Source organism: Vombatus ursinus, unplaced genomic scaffold (genome assembly GCF_900497805.2).
Source record: "Vombatus ursinus unplaced genomic scaffold, bare-nosed wombat genome assembly UNPS02014799.1, whole genome shotgun sequence".
Classification (NCBI taxonomy): domain Eukaryota; kingdom Metazoa; phylum Chordata; class Mammalia; order Diprotodontia; family Vombatidae; genus Vombatus; species Vombatus ursinus.
In genome coordinates this window covers 5,692,124-5,715,051 of record NW_020954577.1, presented here as the reverse complement: position 1 = coordinate 5,715,051, position 22,928 = coordinate 5,692,124, and the positions used below count along the sequence as shown (strand labels likewise).

Here is a 22,928-nt window from a genome sequence, read left to right as displayed (position 1 = left end):
TAAGATTTGTGAACATAGTGCCTGGCCCATAGTAAGCTTGATATAAATATTAGCTATTATTATTAAACATATATGTAAACACACGATAAGAAGAAGGAGAAAACACAACAAACTAGGGAATTAGTTTCCCGTAGGAGGTAGCCCAGGGACTAAGCCTTAAAGAAGTTGTGGATTCTAAGAAGTGGAGGTGAGGAGGGATGTGTTCCGTGCATAGGAAAAAGTCCAAGGTGGAACGTGGCTTTCACAAGGCCTGTGTGTTTTAAGCGTGGAAACCTTAGAAGGGACAATAGGAAAAAATACTGGAAAAGTAGGCTGTAGCATATAATGTTTTACTGTAGAAACAATGGAAAGTCATTGTAGATTCTTGAACATAGGAAGGAATAATCCATTGCACCCTTGTGCTTTAGGAAGGTTATCTTGGCGCTTAAGTAGAGGAAATCTTGGAAAGGGAAGATTTTGTAGGCTCTGAGCTTAGTTAGGGTCTTGAAAAGATAAGAGGTGTTGAGGGCTTGTACTGGGATGGTTAGAGAAAAGGGGCTAGCTGGCACTGATAGATACTACAGAAAGGCTTCATTTGACTGGCCCTTGGGGAGTGAGTCAGTTAGGAAAGAATCAGAGGATTGCTGTGGAGCCTGGAGAGTCAATTGAGCTGATAATGTAATTAACATAGTTATCTACTGGAGAGGTAGCCATCTCTATAGGGTGGAAGGGAGGCGGGAAGACCTGGGTTTCAGGCCCACCTCTAACATGCTTATCTTGGCTGTGAAGAGAAGAGCAAGTGGCTTCCTCTCTCACTGGCCTCAGGCAGCTTTCTATACTTTGCCAAAAAGGTGGCAGTTTGCTCTCTATAACAAGGAAACCACAGCTGAAGTCCAAAGACCAAAAAAAAACCCACCCATTGTTTAAGTAAGTGGTGAGAACCCAGTTCTGGACTGGATGGACTAGGTAACAGAAGTCCTACAACAAATGGAGGAACATTAGTGGCAATGATCAGTTATGCCCACCCTACCCTGCTTCGGCTGAGGACCGCACCCATGGTTTGTGAGCCAGAAACCAGAGGGTGGCGGAGCCTTTGGAGTTGGTTGCTTTTAGATTGCAGTAGACATACAGAGCCAAGACTTTGGGGAGTTCTTATATACGAGAATTTATGGTTACTCAGTTCGTTTGAACTTTATCCCCAGTTTTCCTTTTGATTAACTTTCTGAGCCATACTACTGACAACTCTTCCAATAAATGTACTCATAGCCCACTTATTTACAGTTGTTCGCTTTCTTTCTCCCTTTTTTTTTTTTTTTGGCTAGTCAGTGGACTTAAGTGACTTGCCCAGGGTCACACAGCTAGTAAGTGTCAAGTGTCTGAAGTCAGATTTGAACTCAGGTCCTCCTGACTTCAGGGCCGGTGCTCTATCCACTGTGCCACCTAGCTACCTCAGTTGTTAGCTGTCTTGGTACAGAACCCAAAGTGGAGATTGTATGCAAGAGGGCAACCAGGAGGCTGAAGGGCCTCCAGATCTGTGGGGAAGTGGTGCTATTTAGCCCAGAGAAGAGATTTTAGCCTAGAGAAGAGATTTGAGGGGCACATGATTGTTGCATATATTTAAAGGGCTGCCATGGATGGGGAAGAAGAATTGATCTCTCCTCACTGCACTCTGTCCTTTACAGAGCTGTCAAAGTGATTTTCCTTAAATTCAGGTCTGTCTATGTCATTGCCTGATAAGCTTTTACAGCATTTCATATCTTGGTCCCAGTCTATCTTTCTAGCCTCATTAAATCTCAATAATGTAATTAACATTCAGCTTTATACAATGCCACCTCTCCAGACTCATCTCTATCCTGAGCTCCAGTCCCCCATCTCCACCTATACACATCCAGATGTCCCAGAAGCACCTCATGAATCATCTTGGAATCCCACTCTCCAAAATCTGGCCCTCTAGCCAAATTGGCTTATCCCCCTGTTTCTCACCCATGACTTTCCATCTCTTTGCATTTCCTTTGGCCATTCCCCAGCCTGAAATGCACTCCCTTTCCCCCTGCTTCTTCTAATCCCTATCTTCCTACAAGACTCAGTTTAGGCACCACCATCTACAGGAAGCCCATAAACTACTTGGTATGTATTTTGTACATCCAGTTCTATATGAATGAGGGTCACAGTGAAACAGCTCAGATGAACCATAGAGACAGTCTGGTCTAAGTCCTTCATTTTACAGAGGAGGAATGGAGGCCGAGAAAGCTTTGACTCTCACGTGGCTGATAATTTTCTGAGAACTGTCCACTAGACTGCTGATAGCCTCTACATTCTGTCACTTGATAGGCTGTAAACTCTTTGGGAGCAGGAATTGTTTCATTTCTGTCTTTGTGTCCCCAGCATGTATCATGGTGCCTGACACACATAATCGGCATGTAATAAATGCTTTCAGAGTTGGATTTGTTCTGTCTGGTTCTAGGAGACAACCAGAAACAAGGGGTAGAATTGGCTAAGACGTAGATTTGGCCTTTAGATTATGGAAAACATTAACAGTCAGTTTGTCCAAAAATTAGAATGGACTGCCTTGACTGAAAGTAGGTTCCTCTTCAGAGGTCTTCCAGCAAATTTGCTCTCTGACTCCAAACCTCTTTCCCCTCGACTTTCCTGAGTAAACACTTCCCTGGCCATCACTCCCTCTTGTTGTACCCTGTCCCCTATTAGAATATAAGCTCCTTGAGGGCAGGGATTGTATTGTTTTGTTTTGTATTCTCAGCATTTGGCCTGGCTTTATTATTCACTCTTTGTTCATTCATTCCTTACTATCTGTTATATGTTCTGTGGAGGATCTTTTTTCAGGTAAGGTGTGGACTTAGAGGTCTTTTCTAACACTAATATTCTGTGATGTTTTCACTATCAGTGCTTATGTGCTTTTTCTACAGGTGGAGTCTTTTTACTTAAGATTGGCAAAAATCAAGCAAGTTAATAAGATTTCTCTTAATAACTTCTTACAGATAAACATGACATCCTTTCAAGAAGTCCCGTTGTCAAGCACTCTTCAGACTTCCAACTTTGCACACGTCATCTTTCAAAATGTGGCCAAGAGTTATCTTCCTAATGCCCACCTGGAATGTCATTACACTTTGACCCAGTATATCCATCCACACCCAAAGGATTGGGTTGGCATTTTTAAGGTGAGAACACTTGAACCAGTCTTCCCTAATGGATTTAGGCAGGCAATTGGATGTTGGTTTAAAGGTTATCTTGAAACAACAGTTATTAAATTGAACCTATTTTAACTTTTCATACTTCTCTGTGACTGTAATTTCTTGCTAAACACAGATAAGAATAAAGTGATCACAAGTTTATTTCAGTGATTCCTCTCCTGGAGTTAGAGCATTTGTGTTTTCAGTAGGACTTAAAATCGCAGAACAATTGCTGATCTGCCTTGGGAACTGGTGGTTTCCTTCTTGGGAACTCCAGTTCTAACTTGGCGGTTTGTGAACTTGCTTTTGGAATATTTTGATAGCTGCATTTCAATAGTATTGATCTTTTAATCCTATATATTTTATTTTATGTATATAAAAGATAAGAACCTTATTTTACAAAAAGGTCCATAGACTTCATCACACTGCCAAAGAGAATTGCAAAAAAGGTCAAGAATCCTCGCCTTAATTTAGCCGGTGACTGTCCTGTTCTACTTTCTTTATGGGCTTCTAGATAGTGGGATTTCTAATTTGCATTTACTTAAATATATTCTGGTTATACAAAAATAATTTGTAGTTTGTTTTAAATGAATTTGGCTTGCATAGTTTTTTTTCTTTCTTTACAAATTTTTTTCATTCTGCTCCTTAGCATCCCTCAACAAAGCATTTCCATACACACAACACAACACAAAAAGAGGATTCTCTATGGAACGGCGAATCTTCATTTCATATTATGGTTATTTGCACAACTACCTTGCCTGCCTCTCTGTGCTTCCTTTTAATCTTTTCTCTGTGTAAAAAAAATGTTTCCAAGGCTGTATTTTTTTGGCATCACTATTAAAAACTCCCCCCCAACCCTCCAATTAACAAGAGAAAGAAAGGAAAAAGACTTGTAACAAGTAAACGTAGTCCAGAGAAAGGAATTCCTATAGTGGTCATGTGCACCATGGGGAGCCAGGGTGTTGTGGGTGTTTGTCCTTCATTCTCGAAGAGGACTGATGACATCATGAGTGGGATGGACAGACTTGTGTCTGACAGATTGGATTGGAGTGAGGCAGAGTTGTCAGCCTCACTCTCTCCTCCGGAGTCGTTGGAGTCCAGCGTCAAGGCAAAGGTCAAGATGACTGGCGATGGCCCTGGGGACTGGTGAAATGGAGGTTGCCTTAATAGAAGTGGGGAAGTGAGGAAGAGGGCCAGATTTTGGAAAGTGGGATTCCAAGATGATTCATGAGGTGCTTCTGGGACATCTGGAGGTGTATAGGTGGAGATGGGGGACTGGAGCTCAGGAGAGAGATGAGTCTGGAGAGGTGGCATTGTATAAAGCTGAAGTTGAATCCATGGGAGCATATGATATCACTGAGAGCATGCAGAGAAATAGGAGTGGGGTACACCTAAATATGGGGAGTACATGGGCGATAATTCTTGAAAGGTTCCTGAAAAATGTTGGTCAGCCTCGGGGTAAGGGAGCCATCCCTTGCAGATCAGTGTGTATCCAACTGGGTGGTACTCACCAGGATCCAGGCGCGGCGTGAGAAAGGCCTTGGAAGAGTCAAGGGAGCACGCTCTCAGAGGTCCAGCTGCATGGAGTGGAAGAGCATTTGTGTGCAGGAGCATCAGTGGAAAGGGCAGCCTGGATCAGCTTCCAAGGAGCTCATAGGGTCACTTGGGGAGCCCTTGAACAGTGTTTTGTCACCAATGTTGTGAAGCCCTTTTAATTAAAATGCCACTTGTAAAATTGTCAATCACTCACTTATAAAATTATTTCTGTGCAATGGTTCCTTTCCTGTAACTTTGTTTCAGCTGGTGTTTGTGTGGAAACAATTGGTGACAGGCAGGGTGGGGATTTTTCTAAAGGGCTGTGGTTTAGGTTGGTGTTAGCCCAGAGTATATATTTCAGCCATGTCCTTAGATTGGCAGCCCGGCACGTGTAATGCTTGGATGCTGATTTTCAGGTCTAAGTCAGTAATTTTTGTGGGTGTAGGAATCCTCCTCTTCTAGCTCCTCCCCTTCTCTGTTAGTTGCTTGCTTAGTTATGTGTTAGTGAAGAAATCTTATGCCTTTTCTTCTGCTCTAAGTAGGCATTATCATACAGTTTTTAATTTTTACTGTCATATGCTCTCTGGCAGTTGGCTTCTTCTTTTCCATATTGAGTTCTTTTTGGCTTCATTTCTTTCTGGATAGTGATAGATCTTTTCCTGGTAGTATTTCAGTTTTTAGTTATATATTGCCACTTAATAAGATAAGCTGTGAGATGGATAAAAATATATATATTGAATATGTTAATAGCTTACTGACAAGTAAGGAGCTAGGAGATTAGCTTTCCTCTCCTCCTCCTCCCTTCTCCTAATTTTCCTTCTCCTCCTCCTTTCTTCTCTTCCTCTTCGCTCCTCACCTGTCTGTCCCTGCCCTGTCTTTCCCTTTCCTCCCATGTCTTCACCTCTCCTCCCCGTCCTCCTTTCTCCTCTTCTGTTCTCCTCCTCTATCCTCTCCTTCATTTTCATCTTGCCTGTTCAAACACCAGATAAGATGAGCATGCCCATATACCAAGGAGACCAGAAAAATAAGGATTGGTCGTACATAAAACTGTGAATCATTATGTTCAGCTTGTGTTTCTTTTTAAGTATATAATAAATTTAACATCTTTCATAGCTGTCCTACCTGTCTGTGTTTCCTTTTGAATTTTTTTCTTTTGTGAATTAAAAAAAAATGCTTCAATAATCCTCTTTTTGTTCTTTTTATGGCAACATTATTGCTAGCTCTGTTCTCCCACTAAATCCCTCTCCCTCAAATAAAAAATAAACAACAGCAATTTGTAACATAAGTATAGATAGTCAAGCAAAACAAATCCTTGCATGTGCCATATTCACAAATGTATGTCTCATTCTGCACCTTGAGTCCATCATCTCTCTGTCAGGAAGTGGGTAGTATGCCGCTTAGCATTGATTGAAGTTCTAACATCTTATTTAGTTGTTTATCTTTATTATATTCTTATTATGTAAATTATTGTTTTTGTTTTGTATCAGTTCACATCAATTTTCCCGGGTTTCTCAAATATAGTCCCTCCCATCATTTCTTAATGCACAACAATATTTCATTATATTCATGTACTGTAATTTGTTCAGCCATTCCCTAAATGAATTCTTTGCTTTAACAAAAAGTTAATTTAAATACATTTGTAGATGAGGATTCTTTTTCACTTTCTTTGATCTCTGGGGGCATAGACCTTATAATGGTATCCCTTGATCAGAAGAATATGCACAGTTCAGTAACTTTAGGGGCACAGTTCCAAATTGTGTTCCAGAATGACTGGACAATTTAGCAACACCACAAACAGTGAATTAGTGTTTTTATTTTCTTGTAGTCTTCCAACAGCTGTCATCGTTATCAATCTGATGCGGCTGAAGCAGGATCTCAAAGTTGTAGAGATTTGGAGCATTCTTTGATAGGACTGTAGATAGCTTGAACTTCTCTTCCTTTGAAAACTACTTGTTTGTAGATTGACCATTAATCTATTCAGGAATGGCTCTTGTCTGTCTATCTGTCTCTCTCTGTGTATACATATATGTATATGCGTATGTTGTATAAACATCATTTCCTTAGGTCTTGGATATAAGACCTGAGAAACTTGTAGCAAAGATTTTTTTTTCTCAGTTCATTCTTTCCCTTTGAGTTTTACTAGCATGCATTTTATTTGTACAAAAACTTTAAATTTTAGTAATTGTGATTGTGCATTTTATCTTGTTAAGACCCTCTCTATCAATAACTTCTTTGGTCATGGACTCTTTCTCCATCTGTGGTTGTCGTAGGTAATTTTCTTTCTTGCTCCTCTAATTCATTTAGACACGTATCCATGTGGCACTTGTCTTTGCATATTGTGTGAGATGTTGAAGTAAACATAACTCCTACCACACTGCTTTCTAGTTTTCCTAACACTTTTTGTCTAACAGTTGAGGTCTTTGGGGTTATCAAACACTATGGTACTGTGTTTCATTGCTTTGCTATGTTGGGTAACTGAACCATACTACTGATTGACTTCTATTTTTAACCAGCACTAAATTGTTTTGATGATCATTGCTTTACTGTTTGGTATGTCATATTCCTTTTCTCTATCCATATGCATTTTCTTAGATTTTTTTTTTTATTAATTCATTTTGATTTATCAACAATCACTTCCATAAGCTTTTGAGTTTTAAATTTTTCTCCCCCTCCCCACCTCCCTCCCCAAGATGGCATGCAATCTGATATAGGCTATACATATACATTCCTATTAAACATATTTTCATGTTAATGATGTTGTAAGGAAGAATTAGAACCAATAGGAGGAACCACCAGAAAGAGGAAACAAAACAGAAGAAAAAAAATAGCAAATAGTATGCTTCAATCTGCATTCAAATTCCATAGTTCTTTCTTTGGATGTGGATAGCATTTTCCATCGTGAGGCCTCTGGAGATGTCTTAGATCCTTTTCTTGCTGAGAAGGGCTAACTCTGTCAGTATTAGTCATTGCACAGCATGGCTGTGTACAATGTTCTCCTGGTTCTGCTCACTTCACTCAGCATCAGTCCATACAAGTCTTTCCAGGTTTTTCTGAAGTCTGCCTGCTCATCATTTGTTATTGCACAATAGTATTCCATTAGATTTTTTTTTTTTTTGAGCGACATTGACTAATCAAGGGACAGTTTACTGTGTATTTGGAAACTATCTGCTATTCAATTTCTATAGGATCTTTTTATAGAATTTAGTTAATAGCTTAATAAAAATTCATGATAAAATTTTGACATGCTTGTTAAAATAATTTCTCAGCATTATTAAATGTATATTTTGGCTTTAGGATGCAGTAAAATGGTATGTTTTGGCATGTTGTAAGATATTATAATGTTATCTTGAACTATTTATTTGTAATCAAATGATTCATTTGGGTGTTTTCTTTCAGGTTGGTTGGAGTACTGCTCGAGATTATTATACATTTTTATGGTCTCCAATGCCTGAACATTATGTGGAAGGGTCAACAGTCAATTGTTTATTGTCCTTTCAAGGTGAGAGACCTCCTGTGAAATCTGATAGAAGTATATGTCTTACTGGCATAAGCTTTTTAAAAAGTTTCATCTAGTGTAATGTTCTATTTAGCTATGTAGTTATTGAGAGGCTGGGGGACTAAGACAAGTTTTGTTTATCAAAATTTGGAAACTTATTTCCTGTCACCTCATTCCCTAATCTTTTAGTACAGATCATAATAGATTTTTCTCCAGCTCAACTTTTGGTAAATGATTTTATTTTCTTTGATCTGTGTTCTCCAGACATTATTTTCGTGTCAGTTTCAGACTAAAGTTTAAGAACTCTAGTACTGATCTTAGAATAAGGAGAAAAATTGGCAGTATCAAGGGCCTTAGGCGAATGTCTTCTTTGTAGTTCCTACTTGGGCTTGACCCTTGGGAAACAAATCAGCAAATGGTAAGACGACTGGCTAGAAGAAGACTTGACCGTTGGGATCCTGATAGAGCCCCTTGCCTGTCTTGTGAATATATTATGATTTTTTGGTCATTGTGGGAGATTTTCTGATTAATGAGGATTCAGCTATAAGATAAAAACTTAGATATTAAATTAGAATAAGTGAATCTGTGATTTATTTGTTTGATCTGTGTCTGTGGACGGCACCAGGAGTGATGGTGGGCAGAATTATTTTACTTGGAGGTAGATGGAACAGATTCATCTCTCTTTGGACTGTGGACAGGTTCAGAGTGAGTTATTTGGCTTTATTAATGAGACTAGAGTTCTCTAGAGAATTCCCTACTATCCTGGAAAAGTTGTATTATCTGCAGAAGCTGATCAGTTTTCTTTTTACCGAAATATGAGATTGACAGTTTTAATTGCAGTTTAGTAAGTTTTTAAAATACTTAATTATTTGAATAAGATGGGATCAAGTTTTTATTTATTTAGCTATTCTACTTGATAATTTACCTGATCTTTTGAAAAAAGATATTGATGTCTTTAGTTTCTGTATCATTTCCGTTTCCCAGGGTAGCCCCAAAGGAAGACAAGTATCGAATGCATTTTTATGTTTTAAGAAAATATAATTGTCTTGTTTACAAAGACTATTGTATATTTAAACAGTGTAATATTTGTGTCAGGATAGTAGTTGTTAGTATGATATTGCTTATGAAATATAAATTTAAAGCTGTTCTGCTGTGTGGCAGCAAAACCATGCTAGGGAGGAAGATTTTTTGCTGTAATGAAATTATATATGTACGTTTGGTCATTTTCTCAGTTGTCTGATGCCATGAGACTAAATCTTAAGAGGCCTTATATGAAATTTGATCAATGAAAACCATTTTTAGTTGGGTTTTTTTTTTTTTTGGTGTAGTCACATGTAAAAGATTTTATTGGGTTTTTTCTTTTGCCTTTGTTTCCTCTTATGTCCTTCCTTCTTTGTCTAGAGTACGAATTCTAACTTATTTTAACATTCTCTTTTATTTTGAATTTCAAATTCCCTCACTCTTTCTGTGTCTTGTCCCTGCTCATTGAAAGGGTAAGCAGTATGATAACCATTATACATGTGGAGTCATGCAAAGCGTGTTTCTCTATTAGCCATGCCTCCAATAAGAACAGCAACAAAAGCAAACCAAGAAAAATAAAGTGAAAAACAACAGGCTTCAGTCAGCACTCAGAGTCCAGCGGTTGTCTCTCTGGAAGTGAAGGACGCTTTCAATTATGAGTAGAAGTCTAACCTTAAAAAAAAGAAAAATGAGCAAAACTAGCCAAGCCAGCCATCAAGTCTGATACTGTGTGCTGTGCTCTATGACCTTCCCCCCACCTCCACAAAGAAGAGGAAGGAGAAATTTACGATTTTTCGCTTCTAGGGTCAAGCCTTGGTTATTATAATTATTCAGCATTTGGTTTTGATTTTTATTATTTCCATTTACATCTTTGTCCCGTGTAGGTTTTTTAGTTCATATAAGTTTTCTCATTTCTTAGGACATGGAATGTTCCATTATGTTTATGCTTTGTTTAGTCATTCCTCAATCTGCTTTGTTTCTCATTCTTTGGAGTCCCATTTTTGTTCTCTACGATGTTGTGATAGAAGGGGTGCTGGACTGTGAGTCAGCATTTACATCATCACTAGCTGTGTTACCCTAGATAGTTCACTTGTCTCTGTATGCCTCCCATCATCTGTAAATTGAAGGCATTGCATTAGATGACCTTTAAGGACCCTTCTGTAATTACTCATAATGGAAATTGTTCTTAAATGATGTAATCTCTAACTTTGCATAATTACCCCTTCCACTGCAAAGAATACAGGAATGACAATTTTCTGATGACGGAAGGACTGTACCTTTTTGGTGTATGGTAATTTTTCTTTTTTAAGTAATAATAAAACCAATACAATAAGGCAAGGTCAAACCAGTGAAGTGTGGCATATTTCCTTGTGAAATTTTAAACAAAAAGATCTTGGTTTTGAAATAATTTTTTTACATTGATACATTCACAATAAATGTTTTGATCAATTGGGAGTGTTGTTGTTATGTGATTGTTCTTTTATGTGGCTTTTACTCAAAGGAGCTCAAGATGCTCTTGATGAAGAAAATAACCAACAGCCTTTATTAACTTTTCCTGTTTTTAAGGCGACAGATAGTAAAGTAGACAACTTTAACTGTTGGTCTTATTCCTACTTCTATACCTTTCGAACAAATGACTTTTTGCAACGTTACTTTACTGCAAAAGAAAAAGGAACTGATTAATGATGAGAGAGTACAAGGCATGGGAGAAAAGTAGGGGAAAAAACCTTTGAGATTGTTAGATAGAAAAAATTCTACATTTGGTATTAGTATTTTGCTGGGTACATGATGTTCGGTAAACACTTTTTTGATTTGGGTTGTTACTGCCTTTCTCTCTTAGGGTATTACCTTCCAAATGATGATGGAGAATTTTATCAGTTCTGTTATGTTACCCATAAGGGTGAGATTCGAGGAGCAAGTACACCATTCCAGTTTCGAGCATCTTCTCCGGTTGAGGAACTGCTGACTATGGAAGATGAAGGGAATTCTGACATGTTGGTGGTCACGACGAAAGCTGGCCTGCTTGAGGTTTGTTTCAGTAGAGATTTATACAGACATTGAGGCAGCTAGTTAGTGGGTAGAATGCCAAATTAGTAGGTAATTGTTTCTTAAAGATTCTCACTTGTAACCAAAAAATTCTTAGCATGACCTCATAATATAGACGTTTAGGATAAAACTTTAAACATTTTTTCTTTCAACATTTAACAATAAGAGCAAACATTTACATAGCGCTTCACAGCTTACAAAGTGCTTCATTATATTTTTTTCTTACAACTTGTGAAATAGGTTCTGATAAGGCCTTTTTACAGATGAATGGCAGGTCTCAAACTCAAACCTTCCTGGTTCCAATGTCTTGGGGTGTTGGAGAAGCATTCCAGTGTTAAAAAGTCATAGCACCTTTTAAAGCAGGACTTTGGCCTGCCTTTCCTAGGCTACTGTGCCACAGAAAGCATGGCAGCAACTGTGGGCATTTCTGCTCACTGAGCGGCACAGAACACCTACTAAGCACTAGCTGCCGGCAAGAGGTTACCACGTGAGAAGTTCTGGGGATATATAGATACAAATAAAATAGATTGTTCCATTGGCTTCTTTAGCCAATGGGAGGGGGGGGGGGGGGGGAGAGGGGAAGCGGGGGAGAGAGAGAGAGATAGATTCCTTCTCTATAAGACAGGAGTAGCTGTGCTTGCCCAGCATCTATCATTGAGTGGTTGTGAGAAGGCTTTGTGGAAAGGAAAGGAGCTCCGTTCATATGAACTATTGCTTCAGTTAGTATTTGCTTTCCTTGGAGAAATCAGGATGGGTGTGGCTGTTGCAATTATCTCATCCTCTCCCCTACCCTGCCTTTTTGTAATGTGTGGATGTCTTCCCACCATAAGTTTTCATAGGTAATCACTTATTGCCAAATCAGGTTTATTCTGTTTTGATCTCAAAAGGAACAGGGCCCAGTTGTTTTGGAACTTAGTGGGGTTGCAGAGGATAGAGCGCTGGGCCTGGAGTCAGGAAGACCTGAGTTCAGATCCTGCCTCAGACACTTAATTAGCTGTGTAACCTGGGCAAGTCACTTTACCCTGTTTGCCTCAGCTTCCTCATCTGTGAAATGAGCTGGAGAAGGAAATGGCAAACCCCTCCAGGATATCTGAGCAAATCCCAAGTGGGGTCATGAGGAGTCAGACACACTGAAATGCCTGAACAGAAGAGTGACTCCATTTATGTTTTGTTAGGTCTTAGAAAGGGAGGAACAAAGGTTACTGCCCTTCACATCTTCACTCATCCCAGCTCACACATTTCATACTTTGTGCAAAATAGTTTGCTGGGTGCTGGGGGAGGTACAGAGTTTAAATAAGATACAGTCCCTCCTTTCATGAATCATGTAGTCAAACACAGAACAGCATACGAAGAGCACTTGGTGCAAAACAGAGTCAGGAAGACCTGAATTCAAATCCACCTTCGGTGCTTTCTAACTGTGTGACTCTAGGTTAAGTCACTTAACCTGTTCGCCTGACAAGGATCCACTGGAGAAGGAAATGGCCAACCACTCCAGTATCTTTGCCAAGAATACCCCACGGACAGTTATGGTCCATGGGGTCATGAAAGGTCAGACATGACCAAACAACAACAAAAGTTCATGTAATAGTTTGCAAATAATTTGTCCTTTTTCTAGATTTGTGTTGGAGTGTGGTATAGTAGAAAGCAGTGGGCTTGGAGTTTGGAGGTCCTGGGTTCTGGTACTGCCTCTGACACTTTTGAAAACTGTGTGGCGCTGGGCAAGCCACTTAACCCTCTGGGTTTCAGTTTCTTCAAATGTAAAATGAGTGGGGTTGGACTCCTTGGCTTCTAAGTTTCCTTTCAGCTTTAAACCTGTGATCCTGTGATTCCTTTTGTTTTTATGGTCACCTACATTTCCCAACATATGCTCTCTCCTCCCTCTTCCAGAGAATAAAAAGAGGGTAAAAAACAGTTCAGTAGAACTATCGTATCAAACAAGCCTGACATTCCATTACAGTGTTCCACACCTGTAGTCCCTAACCTCTGCAGAGAAGCAGGGGGAAATACCTTCTCAGTCCCTTCTCTGGGGCCACCCTTGGCCAAGATAATACAAACAAATAATTCAAAAAGACTGTCTTTTGCCATCTGCCTGAGCCTGGAAGCCCAGGTTCGTGCCACCCTGATCTGCAAGGGGAGCTTCGGTCTGCTTTGTTCCTGACCTGGGCTGAGCTGCTTTGCCATCCTTCACCACCCTCGGAGCCCCCACCATATTCATCTGCCCACTTAGCCTTCCTGGCAGCCCATGGCCGGCAGCCTGATGGTTTCACAGTGGTCAGTTTCAGTTGTTTGGTCATTATTCTTTCCATTTCCGTTATTAGAGTCATTTCAGAGTCTCCTTTTCCCAAGTCTAATTACTTCATTTTGTACCTGGGTCTTCCCGTGCTTCTTTGTAGTTGTCATGCTCATTATTTCTTCAAGTACAGCGTTGCTTCATTATATATACCAAAACTTACTTGGCTAGTCCCCAGTGGGTGGGCATTTACTTTGTTTTCTGTTCTTTGCTGCCACAAAAGGTGCTGTTCCAAACATTTTGGTGTATGTGGGGGTCATTGGCTTCCTTGGAATGTAGGCCTACTTGCATGTAATTTTACTTCCAGCTTAATTATTTTAAGAATTAAGAATGTGGAAAGTAGACACCTCCCCTTTTAAAAAACCAGTGGTAGATATATTTTTGTAGAAATATGTACGACTAAGAAAGCTAGAAGCAACTGATATTTTTCTTGGGAATCCTTCCATTTTATTCCCCCACTCCCGAAATTCCTGTCTTATCTTATATAAATAAATTTAACTTTTATAGGGTGGCTAAAACATTTTGTAGTGACAACTGCTTAATGATCAAGGTTTTTAGCCTGGTATTTGATAGTTCGTCAAAGCCTGAAACAAACCGTCCCTCTTGAGAAGAATGTTGTTATGACTGATAATGAACAGCTTGTTGGGTACTCCTTAGACCACCCTGATTTCAGGAACTCTACCAAACTCCTCCTTGTGCATTTAATCCTTGTGATGCTTATTGCTTTCTATTTCTCCTAAGTAATTGTGTGAAGTGGCATTAAAATTTTTCTCAGTTCATCCTCATCTAATAAGAGGGCTTTATAGAAAGAAATTTGGAACTGTTTGCTTGTTAGGTAGAACATTTCCTTCTGTGTCCTTCTATATTTCCCTTTTAGAATGTCAGCCTGGAATTAGAATGTCCAGAGTTATGTGGGCTTGTAGTTTAGTCTTCTCTTTTTTTTTTTAAACAGATAAAGTTGAATCACAGAGTTTATGTACATGTAAGCGATTGGGTGGTCATGCCTCCAAGGATCAAACACAGGTTCCCCACTGACCAAGCTGATTTTGTTCTCAAAATCAGTCAGGCACAGGATCAATCAACATCCCCTTCCCTACTCCACCCCATGGAAATGTAAGCTTCTTGAGGGCAGCAAGTTTTGCTGTTCTTTTCCTCTTGATTCCCAGCACCCAGCATAGTGCTTTCCACACATTCTAGGCAGGCACTATGTGGAAGTCAATACAATGGGAACCAAGGGTGCAAAGATACCACTAAAACAGTCCCTGTTCTCAGGGAAGCTACATTCTATCAGGGAGAACATAGGAATGCAATTAAGTCAATACAAAATGTCTAACTGTATGGAATGAATCATTTGTGGAGACTGTGATGCAACAGAGACCAAGCAGTGGAAAGTGACTTGCCCAAGGTCACACAGGAAGGTGGCAGCAGAGCAGAGACAGAAAGCCCCTTCTCCTGACCTTGTCTAGGGCTTTTTCAAGCTTTTTCAGTCTCTCACTTTAAGGCAAATGTAGTGTATTTAACACACCCAAATCTACATATTCCGGTTAAAAATAAATTGCAATGTTGTCAATAAATTAGAGGCCTCACCAGGCCTGTGATTGTATTGGTGTAGTGAATCCCCTTTACCAAAGCAAGTCTCTTACGCCTTCTGTGATGGCAGCTCAGTTGTTGTCAGTAGTCCCAAGAGGTCAAGTGATTGGTCCAGGGTAACCGAGCCAGCCTGTATCAGAGGTGTGACTTGAGCCTAGATCTTTGACTGTGAGGCTCGTACTTTGTCCACTGCACTGGATATCAGATGTGCAGCCACAGGCTGCCCTCAGTACTCCCAAGTGCCACTTGCACCAGATTAAAATGTAATTGGGGAAATTTCAACAAAATAAGTAAATTCAATAAAACACAGATAACACAACATTCTAAAGCTAAGTCATCCTGGCGGCTGCAGGGACCCCTGTGTGAGGCTGTGTGGCCAGTGTGACCGGGCTGTCACTTCAAGGTCACTCTCAGTGAGAGTCTTTTTACTCAGCAGAAGGCAGTTAAAGCTCATAGGTTCCAAGTGGGGAATTCTGGGGGGAGGTACAGGCCTAATGGCTCCAGGTCCCTCTGGACCTTGGGGATGTTCTATGTTGATTGACAAGTTACGAAAACTTGAATTTAAGAGATTCCTAATGGCTGTGTGTTCCTAGAGCACAGTGCAGCCACATTCTCCAGGCTGGGGTCCTGGTCATGGGCTTCTTTAACCCCAGCTTTGTGGAAGGGATGTTTCTGGTGGGGAGCCAAGCTTATGAAAGGGTTTTTAAGAGTCCAGAACACCAAGCGGAAAGCAAGCAGGAAGAAGTAGTCTGAATTCAAGTGCAAACAAGGTGACCATCAGTGAATAGAAGCTATCTGCAGGGACTGTGGAAAAGACTAGTTCTGTGGGTCATGTTTAATAAAAAGAGTGCTGGGTTGGGAGTCCAGAGACCACTTAGGATGTGACTGTAGACAAATAATTTTACCCGTCACCTAGCCACCTCATTTCCCACATCTATAAAATGGGAACATTGGAAGAGATGATTTCTAAGGCCTCCTATCCCTGAAAAGCCTGCAGTTCCTGCAGTCTTTTTACTCTGAAACATTCCCCCACAATGCCTACCCTTCCCCTTTTCTCCTCTTGGTGGGTTCCTCTTGGAGCATTGGGCTCAGAGCTCAAAGCAGCCTGCTGCCTGCCTGCCTGCCTGCCTTCTCCAGGCCCTGTCCAGAAGCATGCCTCCTCCTGCCCTCCTTAGCTGCCTTTTGTGCATCATCATCCCCCAGTAGATTGTATGCTCCTTGAGGACAGGACCTGTCTTTCTTTTTGCTTGTGTTTGCATCCCTAGTACTTAGAACAATGCCTGGCACGTAGTAGGTGCTTAAGTGTCAGTATGACAGACAGTTATAGGATCTGGAATTTCTGTGATTTCATAAAAGCTCTCTAACACAATATATGAGAGAGTATATAGAGCTGAAAGGGATTGTAGAGGGCATACGGTCTATTCTCCTTATTTGACAGATAAGTGAATATACACTCCCAGATGTCATGCAAGGTCCCCTCGCTGTTGCTGATAGCAAACATTTTACATAGTGCTCACTACGTGCCCTGCCGGGCACTGTGCTAAGCACCTTACAGTCATTTAACCCTCACCACAATCCTACTAGTATTATCCCTATTTTGTAGATAAGGAAAGTGAGGCAAGTAGAAATAAAGTGACTTGCTCAGGGTCACACAGCTACAGTGTCTAAGTGTCTGAGGCTGGATTTGAATTCAGTTCTTCCTGACTTTGGGTCCTGTGTGCATCTGCTGCACCACCAAGCTGCCCCTAAGTGAAGCTGGGACTAGAAAGCAGTCTATTGACTTCCATACTGCTGCTCGTTTTACTTCACTGGAGTACTTGCCAATTACTTCATAAATAAGATGAAGAAATCCTTGCTAAGATTTGCTTGAGTTTTTCCTCTGCAAGTGGAGGCTACCCTTAAATTTGCTTCCCAGGGATATGTCATAGTATTGATAAAAATGGATCCCCGTAATATGGAGGTAGGAAAGACAAATTCTGTAGTAATGATTTTCCAGTATTTGAAGATCATACACATTTTTCACATGTGGTAAATGTCAATTTATGTACACTGTGACAGTTCTCTTCCTGTGTGGGTTTAAACAAATAAATGAATAAATTTCCGAGCAGCCCTTTTGTCTTTTTCATCAGACCAAATGAATACTTCAAAGAGCTGACCACATTGGTAAGAACAGATGATAACCCTTGGTTTGGGTCACTAACAGCACTCTAAGAGTAAGTGCCCAAACTTAAGACTCATTTCTCTGACTTCTGTAATTTGAACAGGGATGTGAACATAGGCTCTCACGAGCGCTGCTTTAGTTTCAAACTTGTGGGAGGGAGGTGTCTTGCAAGAAAAGACAGTTTTGTTTTTTAACTGGGAGAGAAAAAGTGAGAAGTCAAAGCCGAAAGGTCTCTCCTTTGGGCTAAGATAAACTTTGTGGTGTCTTGCTAATTTGCTACAGTTTTAGCCATTGTTAAACATGTTCACAATAAGAAATGTGGAGACCATACAGAATTGTGTGTGTGTGTGTGTGTGTGTGTGTGTGTGAATTCTCTATGAATTCATAGAGAAGAAGAGAGAAAAACTCGACTAAGCCTAGACTGTTGGATACCAAGCTTGATGGTGAGCCTTCAAGGGAGACTGAGGGAGGAGTGAGCATTCAGACAAGAGCAGAATCAGTAGAGAGCAGTGTTTTGGAGGCCAGAGGAGAGAGATTCCAGGACGAGGAGATTGTCATTGATTTGGAAAGCTGAAGAAAGCTCAGGCCATAGAAGTGAGCAATTAAAAGCTCGGTAAGAACTCTGAAAAAGCAGTTTCAGAGAAGGGATTGGGTCAGAAGCCACATTCTATATTCCAAGGGAGTCATTAGATGAGGAAATGGAGGCTATGAGCGTAGATTCCTTTGAACTTTAACAATTTTATTTTTTCCAAATTGCATGGAAAAACAATTTTTAACCTTTTGTTTTTGTAATTTTGAGTTCCAAATTCCTTCTCACTCTCCATTTCCTCCCCCCCATCATCAAGAAGGCAAGTAGTTTGATAAAGGTTATACATGTGCAGTCATGCAAAACATTTTCATATTAGTCATGTTGTGAAAGAAAACAGACCAGAAAAACCCCCAAGAAAAATAAAGAAAGAAAAACTATGCTTTGATTTGCATTCAGATTCCATTTGTTACTTCTTTTGAGGTGGATAGCATTTTTCATCATAAGTCCTTCAGAATTGTCTAGGATCTTTGTATTGTTGGGCGTAACTAAGTCATTCACAGTTGATTATTGGACAGTATTGCTGTTCATTTGTACATTGTTCTGCTCACTTCACTTTGCAGCCACTCATGTAAGTCTTTCCAAGTTTTTCTGAAATCTGCCTGCTCGTCATTTCTTATGGAACATAGTGTTCCATCACAATCAAATACCCTGGGCTCTTCAGCCATTCCCCTCAATTTTCAAATTTTTGCCACAACAAAAAGAGCTGCTATAAATATTATTGTACATATAGGTCCTTTTCCTGTTTTTTTTTTCTTTTTAACCTCTTTGGGATACAGACCTAGTATTTGTGGGTCAAAGGAATAGTGGCTGTACATATACATACATATTATATACATATACATACACTATACTATACTATACTATACTATACTATACTATACTATACTATAGCCCTTTGGGTATAGTTTCAAATACCTTTCCAGAATGGTTGCATTAGTTCACAATTCTACCAACAGTGTATTAGTGTCCCATTTTTCCCGCATGCCCTCCAGCATTTGACATTTTCATTTTCTGTCATCTTAGCTGGTCTGATAGGTGTGAGGTAGTACCTCAGAGTTGTTTTAATTTGCATTTCTCTAATCAATAGTGATTTGGAGCATTTTTTCATATGACTACAATATAGCTTTAATTTCTTTATCGGAAAACTTCCTGTTCATATCCTTTGACCATGTATCAATTGGGGAATGACATTGTTATAAATTTGACTTAGTTCACTATATATTTGAGAGATGAAGCCTTTATCAGAGAAACTTGCGGAACATTTTTCTCCCCATTTTCTGCTGTCCTTCTAATTTTGTCTGTATTGGTTTTGTTTGTGCAAAACCTGTGTAGACGCCTTCGACAAGAGTATAGGAATATAGCTTGAAGGAGGACGGCAGAGCTAAAGGGATGTTTTGAGGTAGTGAAGCAGAGGAGATGAAGGAGCTCAGGACAGATGACCTCCATTTTTGTGAAAGACAAAGTCAAGCTGTCTGCTAAGATAAGGAGGATGGAGCGGAGTTGAGGGACGGCAGTGTTAATGCTTTCGTTTTGGATAGTGTGCTAGCTGCTCAGTGATGAGTAAAGGCTTGCTTTGTAGTAGTAAGACCCAGAACTTTTAGCGGGTCCAGTTTGTATTGTGGTGGTGTTTGTTCTTTGTCTCATTAGGTGACAGCTGTAAGGATCCAGAGAAGGCTGATGACAGTAGGTAACTTGAGCTTCCTAAGAGGAGAGAGGGGTTGCCGAGTAGTGATGGTGGGAGGGTCTGGAAGTGGCAGAAGGAGTGAGTAGAGTGTTGCCTTTGGTTATGTGCCTGGCAGGGTGTAAGACAAGAGCTATGCAGGAGTCAGGGATAAGATCTATTTAGGCTTGCTAGATGGTGTCCATGAAATTCCCATTTAGGTGCTCTTGTTTTTTTCTGAAGTTCCTGTTACTTAGAAATGCTTGACAAATATTTATAGTTTGCAGTGGAACTGGCCCCGAAGCCCAAACAGATCACTGCATAAATTACTGATTGTTCAGTACTTAGTGTAGAGATCCTGGGATCCTGGATCTAGAACTGGAAGGCCCCTTGGGGTTCATCTAGTCCAGTTTTTTAGATGAAGAAGCCGAGGTCTAGGAGAATCAGTGGACTTGCCCGAGGACGCAGATATTAAGTAGAGGTGGGAAGTCCACCCAGGTCCTCTACTTCTGAAGTCAGTGCTCTCTCCACTGGGCCATGCTGCCCTCTGTGTCTAGTGCAGTGCAGCTTTCAAAGGGTAGCTGCTACACTGACTGGCATTTGATTCCTACAGCAGCCCTGAGGGTGAGTAGGTGGTATCATGATCCGTGAGCCATAGTTTCCTCATTTGTAAAATAATGCTAATATCTATACTTTCTACCTTATAAGGTAGTTGTGATGATCAAGTAGGATAATGTATATGAAAGCCTTCCCATTGCTAGGGCACAAGTGGGGATCCTAGTCAGGGTTCACCATTTTGACAGATGTCTCTTAGGCTGACATTAAGGAGATGATAACCGGGGAGACATTGTGGTGGGAATCAGATCTGAGTTGAGTTCAACTTGGTGTTGGGCAGCTCTCTAAGAAAGTTGGGTAGCAGAGCAGGTGCTCATCTGTGGTGGTAGATAGACTTTCCTGACTGGGAGGAGGGAGCCTGTGGCATCCCTGCAGTAGCATTGAATATCCTCAAGGGCCATGGTGCTTTTGTTTTGGAATTTATTGTCACAGTCTGGATTAGGGTTAGCATGGGGGTGTCTGGCAAATAAAAGGTTCAGTAATAATTGTTTGTTTGAATTAAATCTACCATGACCACATCATTTTGTTTGAAATGTCCTTTGTTGGTGTTGAAGCTGTAGTCTGATGGCTTATTTCCTCCAGTATATATATAGTTATTGTTAATAACATTTCTTGCCAATGCCAAGATTTTTTTTTCCTGTTTAATATTGGGATTATGAAAGGATTTTTCCAAGTGAGGGTTGGTAGAGGTTTTTTGGCATAAGTAATGTAGAGATTGTGGTCTCTAGTAGCTCTTCATTCACTTATCGTAGCGGAAGAACAAACTTCAGAAAACAAACTTGCTTTTAAAATCTTAAAAATTTTAATTGACATAAGATGTCTTTGTTTTGTAGTTCAAAATTGAGAAAACAATGAAAGAAAAAGAAGAGCTGCTGAAGGTAACCAGTGTCCTGGAGAAGGAGACTTCGCAGCTCAGAGAAGAGGTTGGAAGACTGGAAAAGGAGCTTAGCAGTGAAAAGGAGAGAGGCAACCAGCTGCTAGGGGAAAACAAGGTGAGGCGTGGCACTGATGATGATCGACCAGTGGCAAAAGCCACCTTTTCCAAGAACCAATTAAATGGGGTAAAAACCAGCTATGGAAAAAGTCATTTACACAAGAATAGGTCAGTCCCTGTTAACCTTCTGCACATTGCCTTTTATGTTATAAAATGGTTAAAATACTTCAGACTTTTGGCACCAGGCTTGGTAAGGTAGTTCATGACAACTATTTCCAGATGTTTTGACAGTAATTGCAGCATTCAGGATAGAAAACCAATTTTTGCCTTTGTTTTTGAAATATTTTGAACTATTAACATGCTAAGAAAAGGGATCATAAAATAAAGCAATGAAAAACAATTGTTTTTCAGAAAAGAAGAATTAGGGAATTAACTTAGGAAGTGAGTAAGGGGGGTGAATTTTTGTAATTTTTGACCATAAAAATCAGTTTGAGGCACCTTACTGGATACCTAATTAAAGCTTAATTCCATCAGTTCTATTAAAGCTGGAAAATGCAAGATACAGAAAAGCATGGAGGGACTTCATTGAATGATATGTGTTTAAATTGGAAGAGGAAAAACAGTGAATAACTGTAAGAGTTTTGAAGACTTAGATACAATTATTATACAAATACTGACATATTCTTAGAGTACTGAATGACCATTTAGATAGTAAACAACAGCTGGAAGGGTATTTAGGACAAGGATTTACAAAAGAATAGCTTGGAGAATGTGTGGGAGTTTGTGAAAATTTTGAAAAAGTTCAATCAGAATCTCTTGTGCAATTGCCTCATGGGAGGCAGAAGACAGTTTATGTTCTTCCTCTCTTCCTACCATGAATGACTTCAGTTTATTGCTTTAGACAGTAAGTATCTGTTGAATCTTTTAATTTAGTAGAAATAACATTGGACATTTGAAGAGCTCTTTTAAGTTTTACGAAGTAGGTGTACATAATTATCTGATTTGTTCCTTCACAACAGCCTTATGAGGTTAAAATTGCAGATATATCCATTTTATAGATGAGGAAATGAGGATCAGAGAAGTTAATTGATTTCCTGAGGTCATACAGCTCAAGTACCACAGGTGGTGGGATTTGCATTTATTCTAACTTGATGTGAAGTCCAATCTGGTCTTCACAGAAAGATCCTACCTATATAAACCTCAAGAATTGGATATATATTTAGGCAGAATGGAACATGAAGTAATTTATTTATTAAGGTAAATTTATTAAATAAATAATATTTATTTATAAATACATACATTTCTTTATTAAGGTAATCCTATTTTCTTACTGATTTTTATTATAAATTTAGGCCTGTGATCTATGTGAAAATATTTTGGCTCTCCTGCTTCTTAAGACATAATGAATTTATGTATAAGAGCTGAAAATCTTTTTAAGAATTGTAAATTTGGAAGGAAAGCTATAAATGATTCATAACAGGGTGTTGCAAAAGCCTTTGCAGTTTTAAGCTATTAAAAACTTAGTAATGATGTCCCTAAAACTTAATGGTGTCCCAAAAGTCTTTGTCCAAGTTTAAGTTTTAATAACTTAAAATTGCACAAAGATTTTTGGGATACCCTGTATAGGGACTCCTGATTTATGCAGTAAACTTTTTATAAGAAGATTGTCTCGACATTGAATAGTTCTAAATGCAATAGGAGAACGGGCTGTTGTGATTCTTTTCATAAAATGAGTAATTTTTAAGGAACAAATTAGTAACTTAAAATAACTATTCTAGAATTACAAGGTCACAAATCTCGATGTTCACATATTTGGAAAGATAA

The 22,928-nt window shown here is 39.6% G+C and overlaps 1 protein-coding gene across 5 annotated transcripts in view; it reads left to right on the top strand.

Moving 5' to 3' along the window:
• The window catches only part of LOC114050440 (tax1-binding protein 1-like), a 72,592-nt gene that overhangs the window by 5,987 nt on the left and 43,677 nt on the right, over positions 1 to 22,928 (top strand). For all 5 annotated transcript variants that reach the window (XM_027872123.1, XM_027872122.1, XM_027872121.1 and 2 more), the window contains exons 2-5: positions 2,976 to 3,155; positions 8,100 to 8,202; positions 11,060 to 11,247; positions 21,004 to 21,162. In XM_027872123.1, coding sequence (XP_027727924.1) covers positions 2,982 to 3,155; positions 8,100 to 8,202; positions 11,060 to 11,247; positions 21,004 to 21,162 — 624 coding nt within the window. In that variant the 5' untranslated portion in view covers positions 2,976 to 2,981. The remainder of the gene's footprint in view (positions 1 to 2,975; positions 3,156 to 8,099; positions 8,203 to 11,059; positions 11,248 to 21,003; positions 21,163 to 22,928) is intronic.